Here is a 24,277-nt window from a genome sequence, read left to right as displayed (position 1 = left end):
TAGTTCTGTTAATAAAGTTTTCTTTATATTCTTTAAAATTTTGAGCCTGCTTTTGCCTTTCTAATCCTTATCTCACAGTAGAAATTGAGTAAATAATTCTAATGAGTGCACTGGTGTTGGGCCAGCACTCAACCCACCTCAATTACCAGGATATAGAGAGAGATGTTCTGAAATACTGAAGTTGGGGGTAAAGCTGCTGTTGTGGGTTTGTCCAGATAAGTGAAAACTTTGATGTGTGAAGGTGTAAGGAGAAGTTGCCTTGTGTGCTTAGTTTTTTTCTGTTTAGTGGAGTGTCTCTTGAGGTGAACTGAAATCTATATGAACAGCAGGTTAACTTCTTTCAGTGGGGGAAATTTTATCCAGTTGCTTTTCATAATATGTGGCTCAGCTAAGACTCTCTGCTCACATACTGAGTATTTTTGTATTTGGGATGACAGGCAAAGCCATCATTTGTGCTTCTGTTTTAAGAATGCTGTTAAGATTTCTTTAAATACAGATAACTTAAACCTGTTGGTAAAGAAGCGTAGGCTACTGGTACTTATTAGTTGTGTCCATATCAGAGGTGGATCAGAGAAATTGGAATCCTAATTTAGTGTATGATATCCTTTTCTTCTCTGAAATGAAGCAATTTTTTTGATGTTTAGAAACACAAGCTGGGATAAATACATTAGGAACCCTTAATACTATTATAAAACCAGTAAGAGTTTGCTTAACTAAAAGAACATTGGCTATTATTCTGCATTTGATGCAGAATCCTGCTGGGCTATATGAAGATAAAGCTTAATTCCCTGTTAGGCAACAAGTTGTAGCTGTGTAGTCCTGAAGAATTATTACAGTTTACAAAATACTGACATGTCTGACAGCAGTGGTTCAGTAAAAAGTAGAAAATAAATTACTTTATCCATATCCAGGAAAGAATGCTGCTACACCTCCTAGGTGATGTGTGTCTGGACTTAACAAATGCTGCAGGTCAAAACCAGTGCCGTGAGTTCTGCCTGCAACTCTGTTATGCCTTATTCTCTTGTTTAGTCTCTAAGAAGCTTTTTAACCAGGGGATGTGAAATAATGTCTGCAGTTTGTGTGAAGATAGGCTCAAATCCTGTGAATTCTTTTAGCAGAATTACGTGTTAGAACACAGTTGAATTTCAGGTTGGGTCAACTTTGCAATTTACAGTAAAGCCTGGTTTATTATCTTCCTGATTATTTCTCCTTTTTTGAAGTTTAGACAGAAGTTCTTAATTGCCCTTATTGTACCAAAGTAATTAAATTGAAGTCAGACAGCCAAAGATATAATAAGATCATATGGATGAACATTACCTGTTCAACATTAAAACCAACTATAGCTGCTACCCTTTTGCTACCCTTTTTGCAGTTCCTGCTTTTGAGTATTTCAGTAATGTGGTTTATAGCATCTCACTGAGAGATGTGTTGGCATAACTATTGTAGCACTGGTTTACTGACCACCTGGGAAGGAACAGAATAGAAACTTAAGAAACCAACACTGCTAATAAGGAAAAAATACCTGTTTTGTCAGTAAACCACTTAAAGGCGTGCACACATCTAGCTGTGTGGGTTTCTGTTAGTTACTGTATGAACCCTGCTGATACTACTCACTGTTTTGACAGACTGTGGGGAGAATGGATTGAATTTTACTGTTTTTAGATGGATTAGGAGAAGGAAAGAGAGGATAATGGGAAGCATTTAAACGAATGATTCTTGAGGAATCATTCACTAGATTAAAATCGTGGCTGTTCATTGTCAATGAACGATGGCGATGCCTCCCTCCTGTCTGGTTTTCTGACATTACTGGCAATAAATGGCCAAGGCAAATACAGAGTAGTACTGGAGTCAGTATCTGTCTGCAACTACTTGTCATAATCTGTATGTCTAATCAGTCTTAAGTATTCCTCCAGACCCCCGTAACGCGGGTGCGGGTTTGTGTGTCCCTCCAGAGCCCCGTAACGCGGGTACGGGTTTGTGTGTCCCTCCAGAGCCCCGTAACGCGGGTACGGGTTTGTGTGTCCCTCCAGAGCCCCGTAACGCGGGTACGGGTTTGTGTGTCCCTCCAGAGCCCCGTAACGCGGGTACGGGTTTGTGTGTCCCTCCAGAGCCCCGTAACGCGGGTACGGGTTTGTGTGTCCCTCCAGAGCCCCGTAACGCGGGTACGGGTTTGTGTGTCCCTCCAGAGCCCCGTAACGCGGGTACGGGTTTTGTCTCGGTGTGCCAGGAGCGCCGACGCGCCTGGAGGAGTTGGGAAGGAGGGGTTGTGCTAGGGGACAGCGCCACCTGCCGGGGAGCCCTCCGGCCCGGGCAGCGCGTTCTTAAGCTCGGGGCTTTACAGCGAGAGCAGTTGCAGAGAAATACACCTCCTTCAGCCTAAGCAAGGCTGAATTCTCTAAATATTTTCTCAGGTTTTCATTTCACTTTTTTATTTATAGGAACATCATTTGCAGCGGGCTATCTCAGCACAACAAGTCTATGGAGAGAAGAGGGATAACATGGTTATACCAGTTCCAGAAGCAGAAAGTAATATTGCGTACTATGAATCTATATATCCCGGAGAATTTAAAATGCCAAAGCAGCTGATTCACATACAGCGTAAGTAAAGTAACTAATTCATTGGGATCTACATTGAGTCTGCTTTGTCCGAGCAGCAGCTGGCAGAACAAGAGGACACAGTTTTAAGCTCACCTAGAGAAATACAGGTTGGATATTAGGAAGAAGTTTTTTACGGAAAGAGTGATAAAGTACTGGAATGGTCTGTCTGGGGAGATGGTAGAGTTACCTTCCCTGGATGTATTTAAAAAAAGATTGGATGTGGCACTCAGTGCCATGGTTTAGTTGAGCTGTTAGGGTGTGGGTTGGACTTGGCGATCTTGAAGGTCTCTTCCAACTTGGTGGTTCTGTGAGAATTTAATTTTGCTAGTAGTCAAGACATTATTCATAAATATCTGTTGAGCTCCCATCAAGACTGACTTCTGATTATTAACTTTTTCAGCATGTTGAAAAATACTACTTGCTAAAGAAGTACATTTAATTCTTATTCTGTAATAACGGTTTGGAGGGAAATTTAGATTTGGTAGCAAGCACAGACACAAATCTACTTAGAGGAAAATTCGTAATGCATAGTTAAGAAACAGAATATCTGTTCTCAGAGCATCCCCAGGATAAAATGGCAGTGGAATGGATTGGGAAGCCAACCAGAAATGTCAGTAGCAGTAGAAGTATTTGCCTACACCTGGTGCAAGTATTCTACATCTTAAAGTATATGGGGCTTGATATCACTGGTGACTTGCAAATTTGTTGTGGTTTTGTTTTTGTTGGAAGATAGCGGTTATTCGCTGTGGATATGACCCTTCACGTGAGCACCACATTACTTCAGATAACTTTGGAAAAAAATTTGAAAAACAGTGTCTGTTGCAGAATTCTGTTGTTTAGTGTAATAAGCAGAATTTTAAAACTAGTATCTGTGCTGTGTAAACAATATCTCATGCCTAATTAACTTTGGTTAAATGTTAGACTTCTGTGTCATTCTGACCCTCAGTAATGGCTTAAAATACTTGAATTGTAGAATAGTGTGGGTTGGAAGGGACCTTTAAATATCATCTAGGTCTAAGCTCCCTGCTATGAGGCGTGGTTCAGCTTTATCAAGTTGCTCAGAGCCTGGTCCAGCCTGACTGTGAATGTTCCCAGGTGTGAGCATCCACCAGTTTTCTGGGCAACCTGTTCTAGTATTTCACCACGCTCACTGTAAAAAGTTCTTCCTGCCTACTAGCAGCCTTCCATGCTGATATTAAGGTTATACTTTTCTGTCTTACTTTCCTTATCTAGCTGTTCTAACAGCTGGAATTGTGAGTTTTCAGGTGCATTGTATTCTACCTATTTGTTTATTAAAAATAGATACATATTTTCACATGTGCACTAGGAAAGAAATTTGTGTCTCTTGCCAACCACAGAAATTTGAATGAGGCATGAGAATTAGGCAGTTTCGAATGCAGAATGATGCATTTTCCTAGGATACTGTGGAGAACAGTTGTTTGCATTCTGCAAGACATTACTTGTATTTGAAGATGCTTTGCTACATAGGGTAGATCATGCTGGGCCAGTGTAGTCTGACTCAAATATGTCACAAAAATCATTGATGAGAATATGTTAAGATCATTGTACTACAGTCTGCACATCTTTTGCTAGGAGTACCTTTGATGTGTGCTCGGGCTGAAATCTGAGCTGCTGGTTGTACAGTACACAAAACTTTAGAATGCTTTGCAGCACTGAAAATTTTAATGAATCTAAAAATGTCTTAGTGAAGCATTAAGCTGTTAGCTTGCTTGACAACTAAAAAGTTTTCATTGGTTAACAAAATCATCACAAGATGTCAGCTTTTGCACCTAATTTTTAACAGGGTAATTTTTTTCAAGAAAAAAACCTTGATGTTTACATTCATGTGGAAGTAGCATTACTACAACATTCAAACAAGCAATTTTGGTTTTCTCTTGAGAAGTATGGTATGTGCTCTGGACGCTATTAGAGCAAAACATTTTTTTTGTAAAACTAACTTTAACTTTCACTGTATCATTTAGCTTTTAGTTTGGATGCTGAGCAGCCAGATTATGACTTGGATTCAGAAGATGAGATCTTTGTGAATAAGTTGAAGAAAAGAATGGACATCTCTCCTTTGCAATTTGAGGAGATGATAGACAGACTGGAAAAGGGCAGCGGTCAGCAGGTACAATGGTACTTTGAATAAAGAATTTGAAATACGGGCTCTGTGCATTACTGTATGAAAGTGACATGCTGGGTTTTACATTTAGCCAGTCAGCCTGCAAGAGGCCAAGCTGTTGCTGAAGGAAGATGATGAATTGATCAGAGAAGTGTATGAGTACTGGATTAAAAAGAGGAAAAACTGTCGAGGTCCTTCACTTATCCCAGCAGTAAAGCAGGAAAAACGAGATGGTTCCAGCACAAATGACCCTTACGTTGCTTTTAGAAGACGAACAGAAAAGATGCAGACACGAAAAGTAAGTATATCAGTGCCTCCCTTAACTTTTCTTTCTTTTCATTCTCTCTCTTTGAAAAAGTTGCTTATATAAAGAAACAATTTGCAATGGTACTGCAGCATAATAAAAAATGGAATGTTCTTTTTAATTTGCAAGGGCAAAAAACATAAAACATCTCTAGTCCCATTATTAAATGAAGGTTTATATTCACTTTTTCACTAAATTTACTGTTAAACCTACTTAGGGTGTTGGCAAGCTGTGCATCATTGATAACATGCACATGCTTCTCTTCGGTTTAGCATGTGACTTGTCTTTTTTTTTTAATATACCTAAATATTTAGAACTTACTTTGATTCAGATTATTGAACTTAAATGATGTGGGGAAATGCGTATTTTATGTACCTGCAGAATCGAAAAAATGATGAAGCTTCTTATGAGAAAATGCTGAAGCTGCGTCGAGATCTGAGTCGTGCAGTAACCATCCTGGAGATGATAAAAAGGAGGGAAAAAAGCAAGAGAGAGTTGCTGCATTTAACACTGGAAATAATGGAAAAGAGGTAATATTTATTGAAAATTTGCTGCAGAAAGCTTTGGAAGCTTCTTTATAATTGGATAGCTGCAAATATTTGAACAGTGGGAGATGTTTAAAGTAAGTTCAGACTGTTTCACTTCTACAGGATAGCATATTCATATTTGCCTATGGAGAAAATAAATAAAACTTTAGGAAGTTGCCTATTATGGGAATACATTGTTTTATTGTGTGCGTAGATACATACATTTGAAAGTATCTATTTTGTATATTCTACCAGAAGAGAGACCAGAGTTTCAAGCAAAGTCATTTGAAATTGTGTGATAAGTATTAAGGAAATCCCAGCTATTTTTAAGACCAATTTTAATCATTAACATTCTTCTTTGACTTCATGATCTACATTCTTTGCTAAAAAAGCTTGATCTAATATTCTCTTGAGGAAAGCGAGCCTTTCATACAGTACTAAATGTGAGTGTCATCTCCAGCTAGTGCTTCTTTTGCCATTGGTTATCTGTGCTGTGGGCCACATGCTCTGGCAAGTGTCATTTCCCCAGTTGACTGAGGATCACAATTTTTGTGTGGAGTTGTCCTTTTGGTTGATACTTAGAATCTGAATAAACTTTTCTAGCCTAAGTATCCATGTTTGAAAGCAAATGTTCCTAGTCAGTACCTTAAATCTGTAGAACTGACCTTTTAGTCTGGGTTTTTAGGGAAACAAGCTGAACTGACTCTACCAGGGCACTTCTTTTAGGCCCTGAGCATTTTCAGCAGAAACAGAGGGGAGAGAAGTCATGAAGATTTTTCCAGTTGCTTTTTAAAGAAAATAAGCCATTGAATAGGGGACTCTAATACCTCACTCAGATTAGAGAGCTGCACTTCAACTCAGCATTTGTCACAGGACTTGAAATGTAATGTTTCATGGATGTAATTATTGAAAATACTCCGTAGCACAAAAGGAGGATTCATGAATAAGGCATTCTGCTTCACAGTTTAAAACTTTGAGTGATAAATTCTTTAAATGTTACCAGTCCCCAAGGAAGGGGGTGAGTAACCCTCTCCTTTCCTTTACAGTATTACCTTTTGGAGATGCTTTACAGAATGGTTGTCTTTTTTTATCTGTCATCATTATTCATTGCAATGATTTTTCTGTGTTATTAGTCTCCTCTGGACTGATACTTTTTGTACTTATTGCTGATGCACTGGATATCCCTTTACCCCAAGTTGCAAGCATTAACTAGCATTTTTCAGTTTTTTACCAGATGGATACTGTATTCCAACGAATAAAATTTATTCTGATTTCAGGTATAATTTGGGTGACTACAGTGGAGAGATCATGTCTGAAGTCATGGCACAGCGGCAGCCACTTAAACCCACCTATGCTATTCCCATCATTCCTGTGACTAACAGCAGTTCTTTTAAACAGCAAGAAGCTATGGAACTGAAAGAATATAAAGTTAAAGTAAGTACTGTCAATAACCAAGTTACTATTCATGCTGTGAAGTATACAAAATGCACCATTTTAGGATTGGAGGAGAGAGGAAGCTTTTTGTAACTGGCAATAGGGTAGCAAAGCTGCAAGTGAAATAAAATGGCTTTGTTCCATATGAAGTTTCAAGGATAACAGATGACCAGTATTTTTCAAGACAGAAGTAAAGGAAGTACAGACAAACTACAGATCTACAGATAAAAGGACGCATGTAATTGTGTTCTTATTCAGGAGGATGGAAACATTTTTCTTTACTACTGTCCATAAGGTTGGGATGTCCTGAACAGAACTCTATTTTAATTATCATTAGACATTATACAAAAATTGAACTAATGATGTAAATGTCATGTATTGTTCTGAGCTGTGTAGTTAATTTAATATGGAGAGTCGGGGTTTGTTTTGTTTCTAAAAGATGATGCATTGATAATTCTCTCCCTGCTGCATATCTTTGCTTCCATATTTAAGTAAAGTATCAAATAATCTTGTTTGATTTAGACAGCTGAAAAGTACTTTTCTCCCTGCAGGCTTTAATTTTGTGTCATACAAACCATAGCTACAGTGCGAACAGCTGAGCATGTTAAATAGGTCAGGTAACACAGGATAATTGCTGGGGTATAATTTGAATTTTAAACCAAGGCAACTTGTAACTGAAGAATATCTAGAGGCTGTTCTGAATTTGACTTGGTGGTTTGAATCGGTCAAGTTTTCCATGGGTAGTAAATAACTGTTCTTGTGATTGCTGGTGTGTACTTGCTTATCAGTGAAGTGCCTCACAGCTTGGAAACTTGGGAAATACTCTTAAACTTGACTGCATAGTATGGAGAAACGTCTTTAATTTTTAGACTTTCGCAAGATTATAGGTACCTTTGAGAAGTCTTTTTGCCTTCAGAGCATTTCTTGGTAGTTAGTAATACCCTGACACTGCATAAATGGCTATCAATTAAAAATGCTAGGAAATAAAGATGCCTCATGGAGATCATGGTAAATATTTAGGTCTCCTTCTCCAAAGCAGCACTGTTACCTTAACTGCTAGTGAGTTACCTAGCACAGATTGAGGAAACAGTGCTTGATTCCATGTTGTTTGTTCAATGCTTCAGTTTCTGGAAATGAAATAACAGACATTCTGAAATAACTGCATGTTTTACTGTGAATATGGTAGAGAAATGAGTTCATCTCATTAGCTTGCTTACATGGGAGTTTACTTAAAGTCCTGTTTTAATGTAATTTTCTTCTGCATGTAAATTTACATTGCCTTTATTTTTCTTGCAGCAAGATAAACCTGATGTTATTAGACCCAAAAGAAAGTATGAGAAGAAGCCAAAAGTCTTACCTTCGTCGGCTGCTGCTACTCCTCAACAGACAAGTCCTGCTGCACTGCCAGTCTTTAATGCTAAAGATTTGAATCAGTATGATTTTCCTAGCTCAGATGATGAACCTCTTTCCCAGGTAGGACCTCTGGTATTTTGTGCTGCTCTTTGGGAAAGAGAGAAGTAAAACTCAGGAATTTTCTAATAACCTTTCTCATACACCACTCTTGCCCCATCCCCTTTTTGAAGGTTTTGTCTGGTTCTTCGGAGGCTGAGGAAGAAAATGATCCCGATGGTCCTTTTGCCTTCCGTAGGAAAGCAGGCTGTCAGTACTATGCTGTAAGTAGAATTTCCTTGTGCATCATAAGACAGAGTGTCATTGTGTGAAAACATCTTGTTTAATTGTTTAAAATTATTTTAAGCCTCATTTAGACCAACCTGGCAACTGGCCATGGAGTAGCCCTAAGGAGGGAAGATTAGGAGATGTGCGTTACAGATACTGCTTAACCACCCTCACTGTACCCCAGAGGTGTATTGGGTTTGCACGAAGACGGGTTGGCCGTGGTGGAAGGTAAGTGATGTGTAACTGTTGCTGTTTATAAAAATAAAATTAAATCAGCAAGATGTAAAGAAGACCAGATACTTTAATTAAAAAAATAAATAATAAAATTGAGAGGTCACAGGGAGATTAGCTGGGTAATGTCTCCATTTTTTTTTGCAGTAGTGGAAGCTGTTTTAGTAATGTTTTCTTAATTAGTTCTGGGGATTTTTTTGCTCACACTTCCATTTTTTGGCATGAAAATGCATGTATATCTTTAGTTGTGATTGGCTTGTTTTTAAGTTATTTGTGTAGCTATCTTCAAATAGTAGCATTTCAAGATAGCAAAAATCATATTTTGCAAAAAAATGCTTTTCAGAATTTAGACAGTATTTGGTGATTTGGAGAGAGAGGCTTAGAAATTATAACTGTTAAATTTCAAATGTGAAAAATATCAAATAAGTAATTATTTCAGGCACTTTGCTTTTAGGAATCTTGACTGAAAACAATTTTTAAATGATTAAGTGTATAAGTATGTGATGTCCTCAAGAAAGTAGTACTTTTGTATTAAATTTTTATTTAAAACTAAGGATATGGTTTTCCTTTCAAATTCAGCTTAGCACCTCTTCACGTATTAGTAATACAGCTTGGCTAATTAGCAAAGTTGGAATGAGATCTGATGGCTCTTACAGGGATATATGCAAAGGGATTTGGAAGTTAATGTGTGGCATCCCTACTGCTTTGGGATGATTTTAAGTATAGTCAGTATATATGGGAGTAAGGCTTTGGAAACGAATCTATTTTAGGAGGACATATGAATCACTTTTTACTTAAGCAGTGTTACTCTCTAGGTCTTTTTGTTTTGTTTTAATTCTGTGTTGTTGAAATGTCTTTAATATATATGTGATGTTGTACCTCAGCTCTTCTTAGGACAGTAGAAGCTAGCATATACCTAAATGTACTACTTACTGTGAAATAATAGATGGTCATACATCGTGTCGGGGGAGTGTGTATGTGTGTGTTGGCTTGTTCTAAAATGCTTTTGTGTAGCTTTCTTTATCCCCTTCTCATCCACAAGCACACATGTCAAACTGATGATTTTCTTGGTATTTTCTTGCCACTGTTTAATTGTGCATTGTTTTCCTGGTTTTAGGGTGCTACTAGACAGAGCGTATTCGGACTACGATAATGCATTTCATCATCTGGATTTGGAAAGGTTTTCCTCATCGCAACACTCTTCAATCAGTCAATTTGCCAATACCTCAGAAACAAATACCTCGGACAAATCTTTCTCAAAAGACCTCAGTCAGATACTAGTCAATATCAAATCATGTAGATGGCGGCATTTTAGGCCTCGGACACCATCCCTACATGACAGTGACAATGATGAACTCTCCTGTAGGAAATTATACAGGGGTTTAAATCGAACAGGCACAGCACAACCCGGGACCCAGACATGCAGTACCTCTATACAAAGTAAAAGTAGCAGTGGTTCAGCACATATTGGTATGTTTATTTTAACAAACTTGCTTCTAGAAGTTTTGAACTTATGTGAGAAAATTCAGAATATCATTAGGTCACCCATACTTTACATTGTGGTCAATCCTGACCCAACAGCCCATCTTCATGTGTATCTTTTTTTGCTACATTGAATTTATTTGATTTATTGCTAACAGTAGTGTACTGCATCTGATATTTATACAAATGCTATGGTGGTATGTAATTACAATTTTAGAAATACGAAAGTTGAAAAAATATTGTGTAGGGTTTAAGTTGACTGAAAAATTGGATTTTTTGAAATTAAAAATATATTAATTGAAATGTTGATATAAATATTATGTATCAATTTTTTTATAGTACAAGGTATGGCAGTGATGGGAAATGTTTAGGTAAAATGTTTGCATTTAAAATCCCAACATGCTGTGAATTCTTACTTGAACTTAAATGAACTTAAATGCCGTTTCCCAGCCAAGAAGTAGAAGTATCCACCCACCTCCACTGATGCATCTGCTTATGCTTAGCAAAACTCTTGGACTAATCACCTCTACATCTTGTCAGCAAGTGGCAGATTACATCTTGTAGAACCTAATTACAGATTTGAGGATCTGACTGAAAAAATGTGATGTGGTAGTGGTTTTTAATTGGAACACTATTGGATAGCATCACTCTTGCTTCTTCTCACTGGAAGACTGGTATTTACATGGTTAGAATGGAAATTACCAACTCATCAAAATTCATGAGTTATTTACTGCAAATGTCATCTTTTTATAGAGGATTTAAGTGACGTAATCATTTATTTTAAAAAAAAAAACAACCTTAGAAGTTCACCATGGTTTTGTAAGGAGTCTCTAGAAACATATTTTCCATGCCATTTTGAATTATGGCCTTGGAAATCAATCAGAAAACCTGGGTGTAATGTAGGAGTGCAGTGAGTAGATGCATGTACCTAATAAACTATTCAAGTTGTGGGTTGTTTTGGTGATTTGCTTTTAAGACTCTTATGCTGGTGTCAAATAACTCTAATCTTCTGCTTGCCACTATATTATATGTCTTCCCTCCTGTAATCATGTTTTGAGGTTTTTTTTCCCTGAAAATTCTTTCTCCTTTCATTTGTAGAGTTAGTGAGCAGCTTTGTTTGCTGCTTTATTTTGTGCTTTCTCTCTATGCTGTCCTAGATTAAGTCCTTGCCCCCGTGCTTTTCTTCTTTCATCATGATTCCTGCTAGAAATGTACTAGGGCTAAAACTGATGCTTCTTCTGGTTTATGATTTTAGTGTGGATTTTGGTGTTTAAATTCTGATCTTTCCCTGATTCAAATCAGTAAACCAAGTCCAGAACTGAAAGAGGGCATTCTCTGCCTAGTGGCCAGGCTGAACTGTGATAAATGGTAGCCAGATGATGAGTGTGAAAACAAAACTAATGTGTGTTGAATAGACTAAAAATACACTGCAAAGTATTAATGGGCAATGCTTTACATTTGAAAATGATGTAGATTTGAAAAATTGGCTGATGGAGTTTTAAAGCTCACATCTGTGTGTGTCTGTATAAATAAACACACACACATCCTTTTAGAATGTTTTTTCTCTGAAATAGATGGTAAGGGTATTTTTCTAAATCATTTAGGAATTAAATGGAATTATTTGTGTTGATGAGTCCCATAGAAGGTTTTAATTGTGTGGTTACATATTGAAGTCTGTGGGAAGGTAATACATACTAGTTTAAGTACCTGGTATATTACATTCATTTGTACTTGGAATTCTGTGGAGATGATTTAGTATCTGTGAAAAATATTTAAATATTCTAAGCTTTTCAAAATACAGATGTGGAGTTTAGTTTCATAATTTTGCTAGGATTTGATACAGAAATTAAACATTCAGTAAAAAAATATAGGTGTCTGAGTTCATAGGTGTACTGAAAGTTGGTTGCCAGAGTCTTTGGATAGTCACTTGTTATTATATTATATTATACCATATATTATAATTAATTTATATTAATTATTATATATTAATTATTATTATATATTATATTATACAAGAGCCAGCTAGATTGTATCCATATAATTATTTATTATCTTAATTGTGATTCTTGTGGCATTGGAGTATATGTGAGTCTTCGTGTATGTGGTGTACTGCTGATCACCTGTTCAGGTGTAGGTGTTTGTAAGGAGAACAACCTGCTCCATCTCAGTACCAGTGTGGTTTTAATGGTTTTTGGGGTTTTTTCATTCACTAAAAGGATTCTGTGAGGTACGTTGTGTATACAGATGACAGGGGTATTCGCATGTCTCATGTATGAGTCTGATTTCTTCAAAGGTGCCTGTCAGTGGGGGCTGCAGCTGCTGAGTTCTCTCTTTGTTCTTTCTGTAGCAAATACTGTAAAGAACCTCAGGTATCTAACAGTTATACTGACGTTTTTGTAGTAGTTACTGTTGCAGCTTAACAACCCTGTAGGGTTTTCCTGTTCCTTTTTCTGAGTTGTTTTTAAAGCTGGGAGTTTGTTGTGGGTGTGGATGTTTTAGGTTTGTTTCTCTTTGTCTTTTAGGTTTTTGAAGTGGCAATTGGTCTTTTGTCAGAAAACACTTATTAGTACATCTGTATTTTTTAAGTCATATTACCTTTCATTGCTACTGTGAGTTGTGGTCAAACTGTATTGTTTACTTTTGAGATGTTCATCCTGGGATTCTGTAGTGACCAGCAGAGGTGGTCATATTGCCATGTTTATTTTGTGGCATCACATGAGGTTATTTTGTTTCCCTACTAAGAAAGTCTTGAGCTTTTTCTGTCTTGCATGATGTAGAGATGCTGCTGGCAAGGAACATGCTGTGGAAAATACTTTTATTGGGTCTGTTATACATGGTCAGTAGAGCCATGAAGTTGAGGTGGTATCTCATGTCTTCTGTTCATGAGAGGATATAGTACAAAAGCTGTGCTGTAACATATCATTCTCTGGCTACAGGGAGCATTGATTTTCATCCTGAAGATCAGAGAGAAGCTTCTCCAGAGCTGGGCACTTTCTAAACGTTTTGAAGTGCCTTTGATCATGAAGAAATGTAATTTATTCTGATTCTGGCTTTCAGAGTGCTCAGTATTAAAGATCTGTGGAAGTTGTTGCATTGAGATTTTGTGTGTAAACGAAGAAGAGGGTGTCTTAAAATGCCTTACAAGTACGTGAACACTTTTGGTGTGCTGAAGGCTAGACTTTGAGAGCAGGAGCAAGTGGCCAAGTAGCATCATTTGTCTAGAGTGTGGTTCCTTCTGATCTTACTGAAGAATTATGGAAAAGTATCCTTTGCCTTCTTGCAAGAAGAGCTGATTAAAAGGTCTTAACACATGTTATTCAGAACACCACTAAAAAAGGAAGCAAGAACATTAAAGCATTATTTTTTTGGAGAATTAACTTGGTTCAGAAGCAGAATTAGTCCAGTAAAGGAGCCTGTATTGCTGCCAATGTCAGGTTTCTCAGTCATAATCTTCAGAGATGGAGTGTACGGTAGGCGTGAGTATGGAGCTGAAGTGTTCATGTTCCCTGTTGATTTGGTTCTGCCAGACAAATAACCATCTTTGACCTGCATCTCTTTAGAGACTGAGCTCTCTGCTGGAGACTTTCTATTGGATATGTTGCATTCACATTTTTGAATGCTTGGATCTCATAAACAAAAGTTGGAGACACTTAAAGCTGTACACATGTATCATTCCTTTTCAGCCTTGTGTTTAGGAAGTGGAACAGAGATACCTATCACTAGTGAAATATTGGAGCACTGATTCCCAGGCTCTACTAAGAGCAGGCAACAGTCTTGCATGCTATTCCTTTCTGCCTTCATCATCCAGAAGCTGGATCCCTTTAAAAGCAGTGTCTAAAAGCTGGCAGGGCTGAAGAGGCTGACAGTTAACTGGAGCCTGCTCAACTGAGTTGAGAAGAAGCCTTACTAAAAATTGTTAGGTTTTGTGTTTGGGATTGTAGACATTTCTGTATATGAAAAGCTGTGGGTACCGAGAGTATAGTCGAATGCCTTGCATTTTCTCGTAAACTAGACATTTAGGTCACGATACAAATTGTGCATTGCTGTTCAGTAACTTCTACTGTGGGAATTCCATAGAAATAACGTTGTCCCCTTGCATGCTTTTTTTTTTTGGACCTCTTAATCTGCTTTTTAAAAACAATTTTGTATGCTTGGGGATCTAGCAGGGTAGTGAGCTGTGCTTCCAATTCCCAAATATGTAAGGTTGCTTGATGGATCTGTACATGTTCAGCCTGGAAAAGAGAAGGCTTTGAGGTGACCTAGTTGACACCTTCCAGTATCTGAAAGGAGCCTACAAGAAAGATGGAGAGGGACTTTTTACAAGAGCATGTAGTGACAGGGCAAGAGGGAATTGATTAAAACTGAAAGAGAGTAGGTTTAGATTAGAAGAAATTCTTTACTGTGAAGGTGATGAGGCACTGGAATAGGTTGCCGAGAGAAGTTGTGGAACCCCATCCCTGGAAGTATTCAAGGCCAGGTTGGGTGGGGCTTTGAACCAGCTCCAGGGGAAGGTGTCCTTCCCCATGGAAGAGGATTTGAACTAGAGTCTCTTCAAGGTCCCTTCCAACCCAAACCACTCTGATTTTATACTGTTTTTTCATGTTATCATTAAGGTGTTATACCTGTTGTGAGATATTAATACAACCTTTCCCCAGAAAGAAACAGGAGGAGGCTCCTTAATCCTTGTGGCAATTCCTTGTAGCGATGTAAAAGGACTTCTTCGTGGCTTTCATGCCATCACTGGCTGTGTTTAGATGTTTTTATTCAACCCTTGTATCTGTGAAACTCTTAACACTGCTCTGTGTTACTGTTTTCCCTTTTCTGAAATGCTTCTTTCACATTACAGGACAAACTTGGTGATGAAAAATACTGGAATTTGTAATGGTCACTTCCAGTTATCACTGGAATTTAATAGTGGCTGAGCTGTTGAGATCCTAGCAGAAAACCAATGGCATCAAGAGTAACAGATATTTATAGCTCATCCTAAACTTAGTTGAAGGAGAAAATACAAAATGGAAAAGCTTCTTAAGTCTGGGAAATGTGACTGTGGATAGGGGGAGAGTCAGTACTTTTTAAAAACACCTGAGCACTTCCAGAGAATTTGAGACTTTGTAGTCTTACTAGATTTTCTCATTGACTTGCAATTCAGTTGGAGTAAAACTTCGCTCCAAAGTGGAGGATCTCTGAGCTTGTGCAATTGTTACATTTTGCATCCCATGCAAATGGGTCACATTTGTAGCTGCACAGTAAACTGTGTGTACTGGCATGTGACATTTTGATGAAAACTAATTTTAAGAATAATAGGCAGAGAAATAAAAGTGTATAGGAGGTTTTCTAACTTTCTTTCAATGTCTAGTAAAAAAAATCCTTATTAATTATTTTCTGTCCATCTTCTGCTACCAAGTAGGGAGTGCATATATAGACCTTATCCCTAGTTTATAATCCCTACAGTTCTAATGTTAGGAGATTCACACTTCTATTGGGCTGAAATAAAAAGCTGTTGTTGTCATAGTCAAGGGCATAATGATTCATATTCTCATAGTGTGTAATAATGCCATGTTTAAGTAAAACCAATCTTGAACTTCTTTTCAGAAAGTGAAACATCTTTGGGCCTGGTGCATCAAATACTAAATCACACTGATGGCTCTAAGTCTCTCCAATCTTCTGAATTTGCTGGTGAGAACTTGCTGTACAGTAGAAAATCTTTAACCAGGCAGTGTAAGCCAAATAACATGTCTCATAAGATAGAGATTTAAAAATGTGATGTTCTGGACTAGTTAGCATTGTGATTGATGTTTGCTTTGCATGCACTTGGTGTTAGTAACCACTAACTGTTGTCTTATACAACAGGGATGTGATGCTCTCATGTATTCTCCCTAAGAAGACATTGTAACATGATATATCATCTTTCCACACACTTTAGCAGCTCTGTAGTTTATTGAATTTCTGAAAAAGTTTGGAAGCTTTAGTTAAGTGAACTTTATTCTGTTGCCTGATCAAAACTGCCTTTTTAATGGTTATCACCTCCACTGAAAGGATCACAGTATATAGTATTCTATAAATCGATTAGAGAAGTTCTTTGAACCTAATACAATCTTAATGTTTCAGTTTTCCCCCTGAAGTATCATTTCTTCTCTTGAGAACAGATACTTTACTTGTTATGAACAACTTTTCAGCTACTATAATTTAACTATTTAATTCTTAGGATGTTTAGCAGGACTGAAACACTTGTCAAAAGGTTTAACTAAGCTGTTTGAGTCTCTCCGTATTAAAACTTTTTAAAACTTTATTTAAAAAAGAAAACCAAAAAAGAAGCTTACCCTGGCTAGGTCATTGTGTTTACTCCATAAAGCTTGCGCAGTTTGCCTGGCAAATCTAGTGAGCATCTTCCGCTCTGGAAATGGACAGGAATTGCCAGTAGAGGGACCGGGAGCTTACACATGGATTTTCTGCTTTCAGGGGTATGCTTCCTGTTTTTTTTTTTAGGAAACTGGTTATTGTGGTCAGCTTTAAAACGTCTGTATTTTCCTGCTTGAGAGAAGCAGAGTAACAAGTGAGTGACCTTACAGTAAAACTTGCAGCAGTAGTCAGGATGGGAAGCTGTGGCTGTTTATGATACAAAGACCCATCTGTTCATACAGATTGCACAGCCAGCCCCCGCCCCCACCACAGACACTCACTCATCACTGGTTTTGGCCACTTCTGAGAAGACTTGAGTTTTCAGAGAAGCTACATGTCAGCTACAGCACTGTAAGGCTAGTGCATGTTAAATGCTGTGGTACAATCAGTGAGCGCTATTAGAGTATATTGCAGTATAAAACTGCTGCAAACTGTGCATCTTTGAAAAGTCATTGACAGTATCACTGTTACTCTGTGCTCCAAAAAGCAATACCTGCTAAGTATCACCATCCCATAGAATTTGGTTGATAGGTAAACAGAATCATGCAATTGAAAAATGATATTCAGTGCTTAGTTCAAGCAAAAAATAGATGTGTAATTATCCCAAAGAGTACAAATACTCATATAAGTGATGGTACGAAAACACATTCATATTGCAGTGTGCAATAGCTCTGTTTTTAATAAAACAAGATTTGTAGCTGTCACTAAGGAGATACTGAGCAGTCATTTATCCTGTCAGTCAGTATCAGTAATACACAGGATTTCATTCCTTGTACTCACAGCTGAAAACTGAAGTTTTTTCTTCTACCTTCCATTCCTTTTTGCAGTCCATAAGCCAGAAAACATTTCCTTGCTGCCGAAGTATAGCATCAATACAGATAATACAGTTGCAGAATATTGGCGGGGGGGGGGGGGGGTGTCCCAAGCTGTTAAATGAACAGGAGCACAGCATAGCATCATGTACTGACTTCAAATCTGAAGGTTGTCTCAACTGAAATGTTACCACTTGATACAGTGTTCTGCAAACAAAGAAGCATTTGTATAGCCAAGTTTCTTGGTAAAGAGCTGCCCATCTTCTGATAACCATCTTGAAATATGAGTAACTTCAGGTGGAGTTGTGCTTAAAGGGTTCCTTGTGTTTAAGGTTAGAAAAGAAGTTGGGCTAGGTTAACTTTAGAGTCAAGTGACTTGTATAGATTGCTGAAGGTGTCTAGGAAAGTATGTAGAAGTTTTGTGACAAGATGCAGCTGTTAGCTGTGAAAGACAGTTGAGATATTCTGAAATGGTAATATTTATTGTGTACTAGTAGTGGTGGCAAAGATTTCCTCCTTTGCTCATCACTGTGTAGTGATTCTGTGTAATGAATGAAACTGGGTGTTTTGTCACTGTTTAATTTGTTAAATCCTGTACTATTAAATAGTCATTGCTGTGTGATGGAACCATGACCACTGAGGTCTGAGTGTGTTGTTTGAGAAGTGTCTGTAAGCACTGCATCTTTGTTTGGGGCTACTGAAGCAAGGACCTGTCTTAAAATCTCACGTGTCATCTTTAACCACAGAGTGTTATGTTTTGTCCCTTTTTAAACTTCAGGCTGTTGTTTGGCTTTCTTTTTTTAAAGCCTTGAAAGTCTCCAGTAAAGCCAGGAATCTGGAACTTTGTGTAGTGTTGTGTAGCAATACTCTCCTGAGTTAACAGAAATACGGTTACTGATTAAAGTGTTCAGAAAAGGTCTGGGCTTGCTGCTTGCCTGCTCATTTTTTTCCAGGCAGATAAAGAGCAGTCTATGACAAAGAGAATTACATTTATTTTTGCTACTTCTTCTACATGTACTATTTTTCTTTTGACACACTTGAAAGGTTTTCAGCTGTGTCCTTTCTCTTTTTAATAACAAAAATGAGAAGAGATAATAAAATTTTTGGAAGAAGGTTTTTAGGGACACTTGCTGTTTATTTTAGATTAACTGGTGCTAGCAAGATGCTGTTTGGCACCCATCCAGTTGCATCAATGCTACATTGCAGGCAAGCAGAAAGTATTCTCTGCAAGCCACATAGCACATTAATAGCAGCTATGTTTGTATGCAGCAACACTGCATTACAAGCAATTCTGTTTGAATTGATCCTTTAAAAAAAGGACAGCTGAATTTAGACTTGTTCTTTGAGAAGCTCAGGATAGTACCTGCAGATGTAGAGGCACAGTCAGTACACCTGTGACTTCACTGTGCTTCACTGTGATTTCCCAGTTCCAGTCACAGTTAGTTGGGTGCCGAAGGAAATGAGTATGTATGGTTAAATATGTGAAAGTACTTTCATGTAAAGTATATACAGTATATACAGATGGGTTTTTACGTGCATAGGAACGGCAATTTTCAGAAACAACTTCTCTTCCAATCAGTATGCTTATTTTTTCAGCTGAAATGTAATGTAAACTGTAGTCTGAGAGCAGGAGGGGAAGAAACCCTGTGGTAGTGTTAACAAAGTACATGATGGCTTTTAACAGAAGAGGAATAAAGTAATGCTGTCCTAGTTTGCAGGTCTTCAGAAGAAATTTTGATTTGGATAGTTAGCAGATAGTAGGAGTAATGTTCTCATTAAAAACTTCAATGTAGTGTTTCTCTAGCATGGAAAGGGAGGACCTGGCTTGTGTAATAGCAGTCTATAACTTGTTCTGGTACATTAGCATCTCTGTCTGTGGAATGGAAAAAGAATAGCAATCAGATCATTTTAGGAGGCTATTGCTTGCAGCAGCCCTCTTTGAGCAGTGTTGCCTTTCTAACCAGGATGCAACGGATTCAAAGTTTTGCAGTAAACCCCTGGTAGTGTTGTAAATAGTATTTTTAAATGTCTGTTAGACTTCTAATAAGGGAAGCAGCAAAAATGTTGCTGAGTATTTAACTTAAATTGAAAAAAACAGAAATTGTTCTTGAGTGTATTTTCCAGGTACTGTTTTTAAGTTGGAATATAGAGGAGGGTGATGGTGGTAGAGGGCTTCTTCTGTCACTTGTTTCCTTTGAGAGCTGTACAACTTTCCAGAGTGGTGAGAAGCATACAGCTCTAAGGGTCCTAGGCTGCTTAAAAAGAAATTAACTGATGTACAATTTCAAAAATACGGTTTTTGTAAATGTCACTTCTGGAAAGAAGAATGGCTTCCAGCCATTATTTAGCATAGTCTTTCCTAAACTAACACAGCTTGTCTCCATAAGCTTTGTTTGCTGCTGTTAGAAAAGGAAGCAGTATTTTGGAGGTTGTTAAACCAACACAGGTGACTGCATTTACCTCAGCTCTGTTTTATAGCTAGAATCTTAAATATACTTAGGACTTGAACATTGAAATGAGCTCTACTAATTTCACTTAAATAGGCACAAGTAAGGTGATTGTGATGGTGGAAGTTTTAATCAAAGATGGTGGTACAGCGTATTCTTTTTTGCCCTTTTCTTCTTTGTCATTCTGTGTGTTGTTTCTACATCACTTGAGCAGTCTATTCCTAAGTAATATATTTACAGTGCCATACTGCAGAATAAAACACCTTGTTCATAGCATCTACTGAGTTGTAAGGGACCTATGAGTATCATTGAGTTCAGCTCCTGTCCCTACACAGGCCACCCTGAGAAATCATACCATAATAAATAAATGGAACCTTCAATATCATTGGCACTGTGTTGGCTAAATGTATGTTAATTCTAAATTTTAGGGTTTGAAAAAACAGTAAATTGTATATCTCAGTACCAGAATAGTACTTCCTCTGAAGAACCAGAACATTTTCCTCCCTCTGTTTCTGCTGCTCAGCTTTCTACCTGTTAATCTTTGTGTGCTAAAGATTTCTTGCTTTAACTTGTGTTGGATGGCAGCTCAAAAAAAAATCTAAAGAAGTTGTAAATTTTATTTTTTATATAAATTAAACAATAATCTCCTTGAGTATTTGGTCAATGAATTCTAGTTTGTATGGCTTGGGTTTTTTTTAGTAAGGACATTTATGAGGGAGGTTACTACTTTTAAGCTATTCCCCTAGGAATAATTTTAAAATATTGCAGTGATACTTAACTGTAGAGGTATTTGGAAGTAATTTGTTGCTTATGGAAATATAAGTATGTGCTACATCCTTACTTGCTCAAAGATGTTACTTATGAAAAAAGGTAATGTGACTTTAATAGCTGAGTAAAATTTTATAGCTTCAAGTGTTCAAGTAGGAAAGTGCTGGCAATAATTTCAGTGCAATTTCTAATACATAGTAGAAGTAGTTTAAACAATATTTGAGCACCAAAAAAAGACAAATACACCAGGAAAATGTATGCTCAGCAGTGTTCGCTCTTATGTTTCCAAGTTTTGCAGCCACTTATACTGACTTGTTATTCAGGTTTTATACAGGAGGTATAGTTGATCTTCAGAATCCTTTTGTATCCAGTAGCAGGACATTATTATGGTTTTGATGCAAATGTGTTTTCTTCAGGCAAGCAAGCTTGAAGGAATAGATTAACAAAAGATTCTTAAAGATTTCAGTTTGTGAACAGGATTTAAGTGTGGTAGTGATTTGTTGCCAAGCAGTAGCGAACTTCCCCAAAAGTGTGACTTCCAGTGCATTCCTGAAGTATGAATACTATTTACAGCACGTATTTGGGAACATTTGTACAATCTGAATATAAAATTGAGGGAAAATCTGAAAGTTGTATCCTTTGCAAAGACATTCACACTCTAATCTTGATTCAGTTTGTAAATTGAAAACTGAGATTTCATGTTGTTTTGGAAAGTAAACTAAACCAAAAACTACTTGCACTGAAGTTCGTCAATGAAATAGTGATTCTGCTGCGCTTTTGGGCATCCCCTTTGTCAATCTGTACTAACAATGCTATGTCAGTTTTATACCTGTGGGTTAAATGGATAAAATTCTGCCTGATTTGTGATGCACTGACTACTGAGTCACCTCTCAAAGATTATAGAGAGAAGGATATGGTTCTGTGAAATTCCATATTGATGGAGTTTCTTGTACATGTGTAGTTACAAAGAAAAGGTACTGAACAGAAATAGCCTGCACAGTTGTGAGCATGTCCAACTTAATGTTTTCAATTAAAACATAAATCTTAGTTGTAGGTCCTTGCTGCCTTCAGAAAGTTGTCAGTGAGGGGTGCATTGCAGTTCCAAGTTCAGCATATAAACGTATTTCACTAATAATATAGATAGTGTAGTTTCACAGGGTGAAAACAGTGATGCTATTTCTACCTAATCATTCTTTTTAATCTGTTTTTAAGGAGTTTTTAGTGGGATTGGTTGCATTTTGGTTCCTTTCTCCCCCTCCTGTTTTAGTATCTTGAGCTAAATTCAGTTGAAGTCTATGTACTAAACAATCAAAAAGAGAAGGTGTTATTTGGACAGAAGTTTCTAGGAGGATGTCAGCCTTTTGGACATAAAGGCATTAAGGCTCTTAGGAACGTGCTGTGGTAGTTTTTTTTTGGGGGGTGGGGGTCAGGTTTATAAAGATGTGTTTATATACACAACTCCTACATATTTTGATATAGTATTTTCTCATTTTATATTTTGTTCAGCATTTACAGCCGAACAATACCAGCAACATCAACAGCAACTGGCATTAATGCAGAAACAGCAGCTTGCACAAATTCATCAACAGCAAGCAAATAGTAATTCCTCTGCCAACACATCACAGGTGAGGGATTTGTCTGTGCTATGATTTATCCCTCATTGTTTCCCACCAGGGTTCATCTCTAATTGTCAACTGTTGCCATAGAACCTTGAAACTAACCAACAGGAAAGTGGCTTTCGCCTGAATCTACATCATAGCCATTCTGTAAAGTGTTTAGAAGGGACACTGCAGGTGAGTGTGGCAGGTGTTGCCTCTGCTCCCTCTTAACAAAACAAAAAAAAAAAAAAAACCAAAGCAAAAACCAAACAAACAAAAAAAAAGGGGTCAGTCAATTAATGAAATTTTCAAAGCCTTAGAAATATGAATTGCAGAAATCTCCAGCCATGTCATTATCCTCTTGTCATTGGGGGATTTTCAGAGCAGAATTTTAGTTAATTAAAGCTAACTCATACTTACGTCCTCCACAGAGCTGTGAAAGTGTCTAATATTCATAAATGTGTAGGGAGATTACAGTGATGATGGACACATGAAAAGGTTCAGAAGTTGTTTGCAGGCTGAACCTCCAAGTCTGAATTGGGTTTGGAGTTTCAGGAAACAGGTTGATCCATGAAACAGTGTTGTTACATAGAACTTCGGAAATCAGCTTCTTTGTGTTTTGAATAGTTGTGGGGAGTATCACCTTGGTTGTTTTAACAGAACTAAAAGTGCATGGTAATACAAAAAAATCACAGTTGAGATTTGAACTAGCTTTCCCAAATGCTGATGATTTGATCTGAGAGAATGACTGGTCCACAGTTCTGATTTATTGATGTACTGATGTTTGTTTTACTAGGTTTTGTGTAGCTTTAAAATGGGGAGAGTACTGAGAGTTTAGAAGCATCAATCACATATATTTGCCACCATTGTTCTTTTTAGGGTTTTGTTTCCAAGACACTGGATTCTGTTAGTGCTCAATTTGCTGCTTCAGCTTTGGTTACATCAGAACAGCTAATGGGATTCAAAATGAAGGATGATGTGGTGCTCGGAATTGGGGTGAATGGCATTCTTCAGGCCTCAGGTATGCAACTGTTTGACAGAATTTGATTGCATCTTGATTTTTGCAGTGAAGACATGTCTGTTTGGAGTTGAATGTTTCCTGAAAAATGAGCTTACCAATTTTTCTTTTTCTGTTGCAGGAGTGTACAAGGGCTTACACCTCAGTAGTACTACACCTACAGCACTTGTCCATACAAGTTCATTGTCAACAGCAGGTTCAGCCTTGTTACAGCCTTCAAATATAACGCAGACTTCAAGTTCCCACAGTGCACTGAGTCACCAAGTAACTGCTGCCAATTCTGCAACAACTCAGGTTCTGATTGGGAACAACATTCGATTAACTGTACCCTCATCAGTTGGCACTGTAAACTCTATTACCACGCTCAATGCACGGCATATACCTAGGACTTTAAGTGCTGTTCCATCATCTGCCTTAAAGCTGGCTGCAGCAACAAATTGTCAGGTGCCCAAGGTTCCAGCTTCATCCTCTGTGGATGCAGTACCAAGGTAGGGGTTTTAGATCTGCATATGTTTTCCTAGTATTTGATATCTGGCTTTAAATGAATGTGTGTAGTGGTGGTCAAAAAGGGATACTTGGGGAGAAATCCCAAGAGTAGACAGATTTTTACACTGGTAAGTTTTCCAGGCTGTTCTGCTAGTCACCAGTTGAAGAATAAGGTTTAGCTCAAAAGAGAAATTTGTGATGTTAAAGTACTGTGGCAAATAAAAAATCTCCACTGTTGAATTGAGCTGTTGGTTCTTAAGTTCTGTGTGAAGGCTGAACTACTCTAAATCTAAATACAAGTCTCTCCTTTAAAAATAAGCCTGCCAGGAATGAGCATAGGGTAGACTTGGTCCAGCTATGTTCAAAGGTGTTCC

At 37.6% G+C, this 24,277-nt stretch overlaps 1 protein-coding gene across 6 annotated transcripts in view; it reads left to right on the top strand.

Annotated features, from left to right (window-relative positions):
- EPC1 (enhancer of polycomb 1) overlaps positions 1-24,277 on the top strand; it is a 65,018-nt gene that overhangs the window by 38,734 nt on the left and 2,007 nt on the right. For 3 of the 6 annotated variants that reach the window (XM_014248613.2, XM_088052572.1, XM_014248611.2), the window contains 14 exons: positions 2,439-2,598; positions 4,581-4,726; positions 4,812-5,018; positions 5,406-5,554; positions 6,829-6,985; positions 8,282-8,458; positions 8,569-8,658; positions 8,742-8,890; positions 10,011-10,363; positions 15,968-16,051; positions 22,308-22,426; positions 22,508-22,594; positions 23,279-23,420; positions 23,539-23,905. In XM_014248613.2, the coding sequence (XP_014104088.1) occupies positions 2,499-2,598; positions 4,581-4,726; positions 4,812-5,018; positions 5,406-5,554; positions 6,829-6,985; positions 8,282-8,458; positions 8,569-8,658; positions 8,742-8,890; positions 10,011-10,363; positions 15,968-16,051; positions 22,308-22,426; positions 22,508-22,594; positions 23,279-23,420; positions 23,539-23,905 (2,327 nt within the window). In that variant the 5' untranslated portion in view covers positions 2,439-2,498. The remainder of the gene's footprint in view (positions 1-2,438; positions 2,599-4,580; positions 4,727-4,811; positions 5,019-5,405; positions 5,555-6,828; positions 6,986-8,281; positions 8,459-8,568; positions 8,659-8,741; positions 8,891-10,010; positions 10,364-15,967; positions 16,052-22,307; positions 22,427-22,507; positions 22,595-23,278; positions 23,421-23,538; positions 23,906-24,277) is intronic. The other 3 variants (XM_005518695.3, XM_014248612.2, XM_005518696.3) reach the window with 3 other exon arrangements.

The sequence above is a fragment of the Pseudopodoces humilis genome, chromosome 1 (assembly GCF_049639895.1).
Source record: "Pseudopodoces humilis isolate 2021_Gansu_Grassland_sample_001 chromosome 1, ASM4963989v1, whole genome shotgun sequence".
Taxonomy (NCBI): Eukaryota; Metazoa; Chordata; class Aves; order Passeriformes; family Paridae; genus Pseudopodoces; species Pseudopodoces humilis.
The sequence above is the reverse complement of the archived record's forward strand: the minus strand, read 5'-3'. Positions and strand labels throughout refer to the sequence as shown.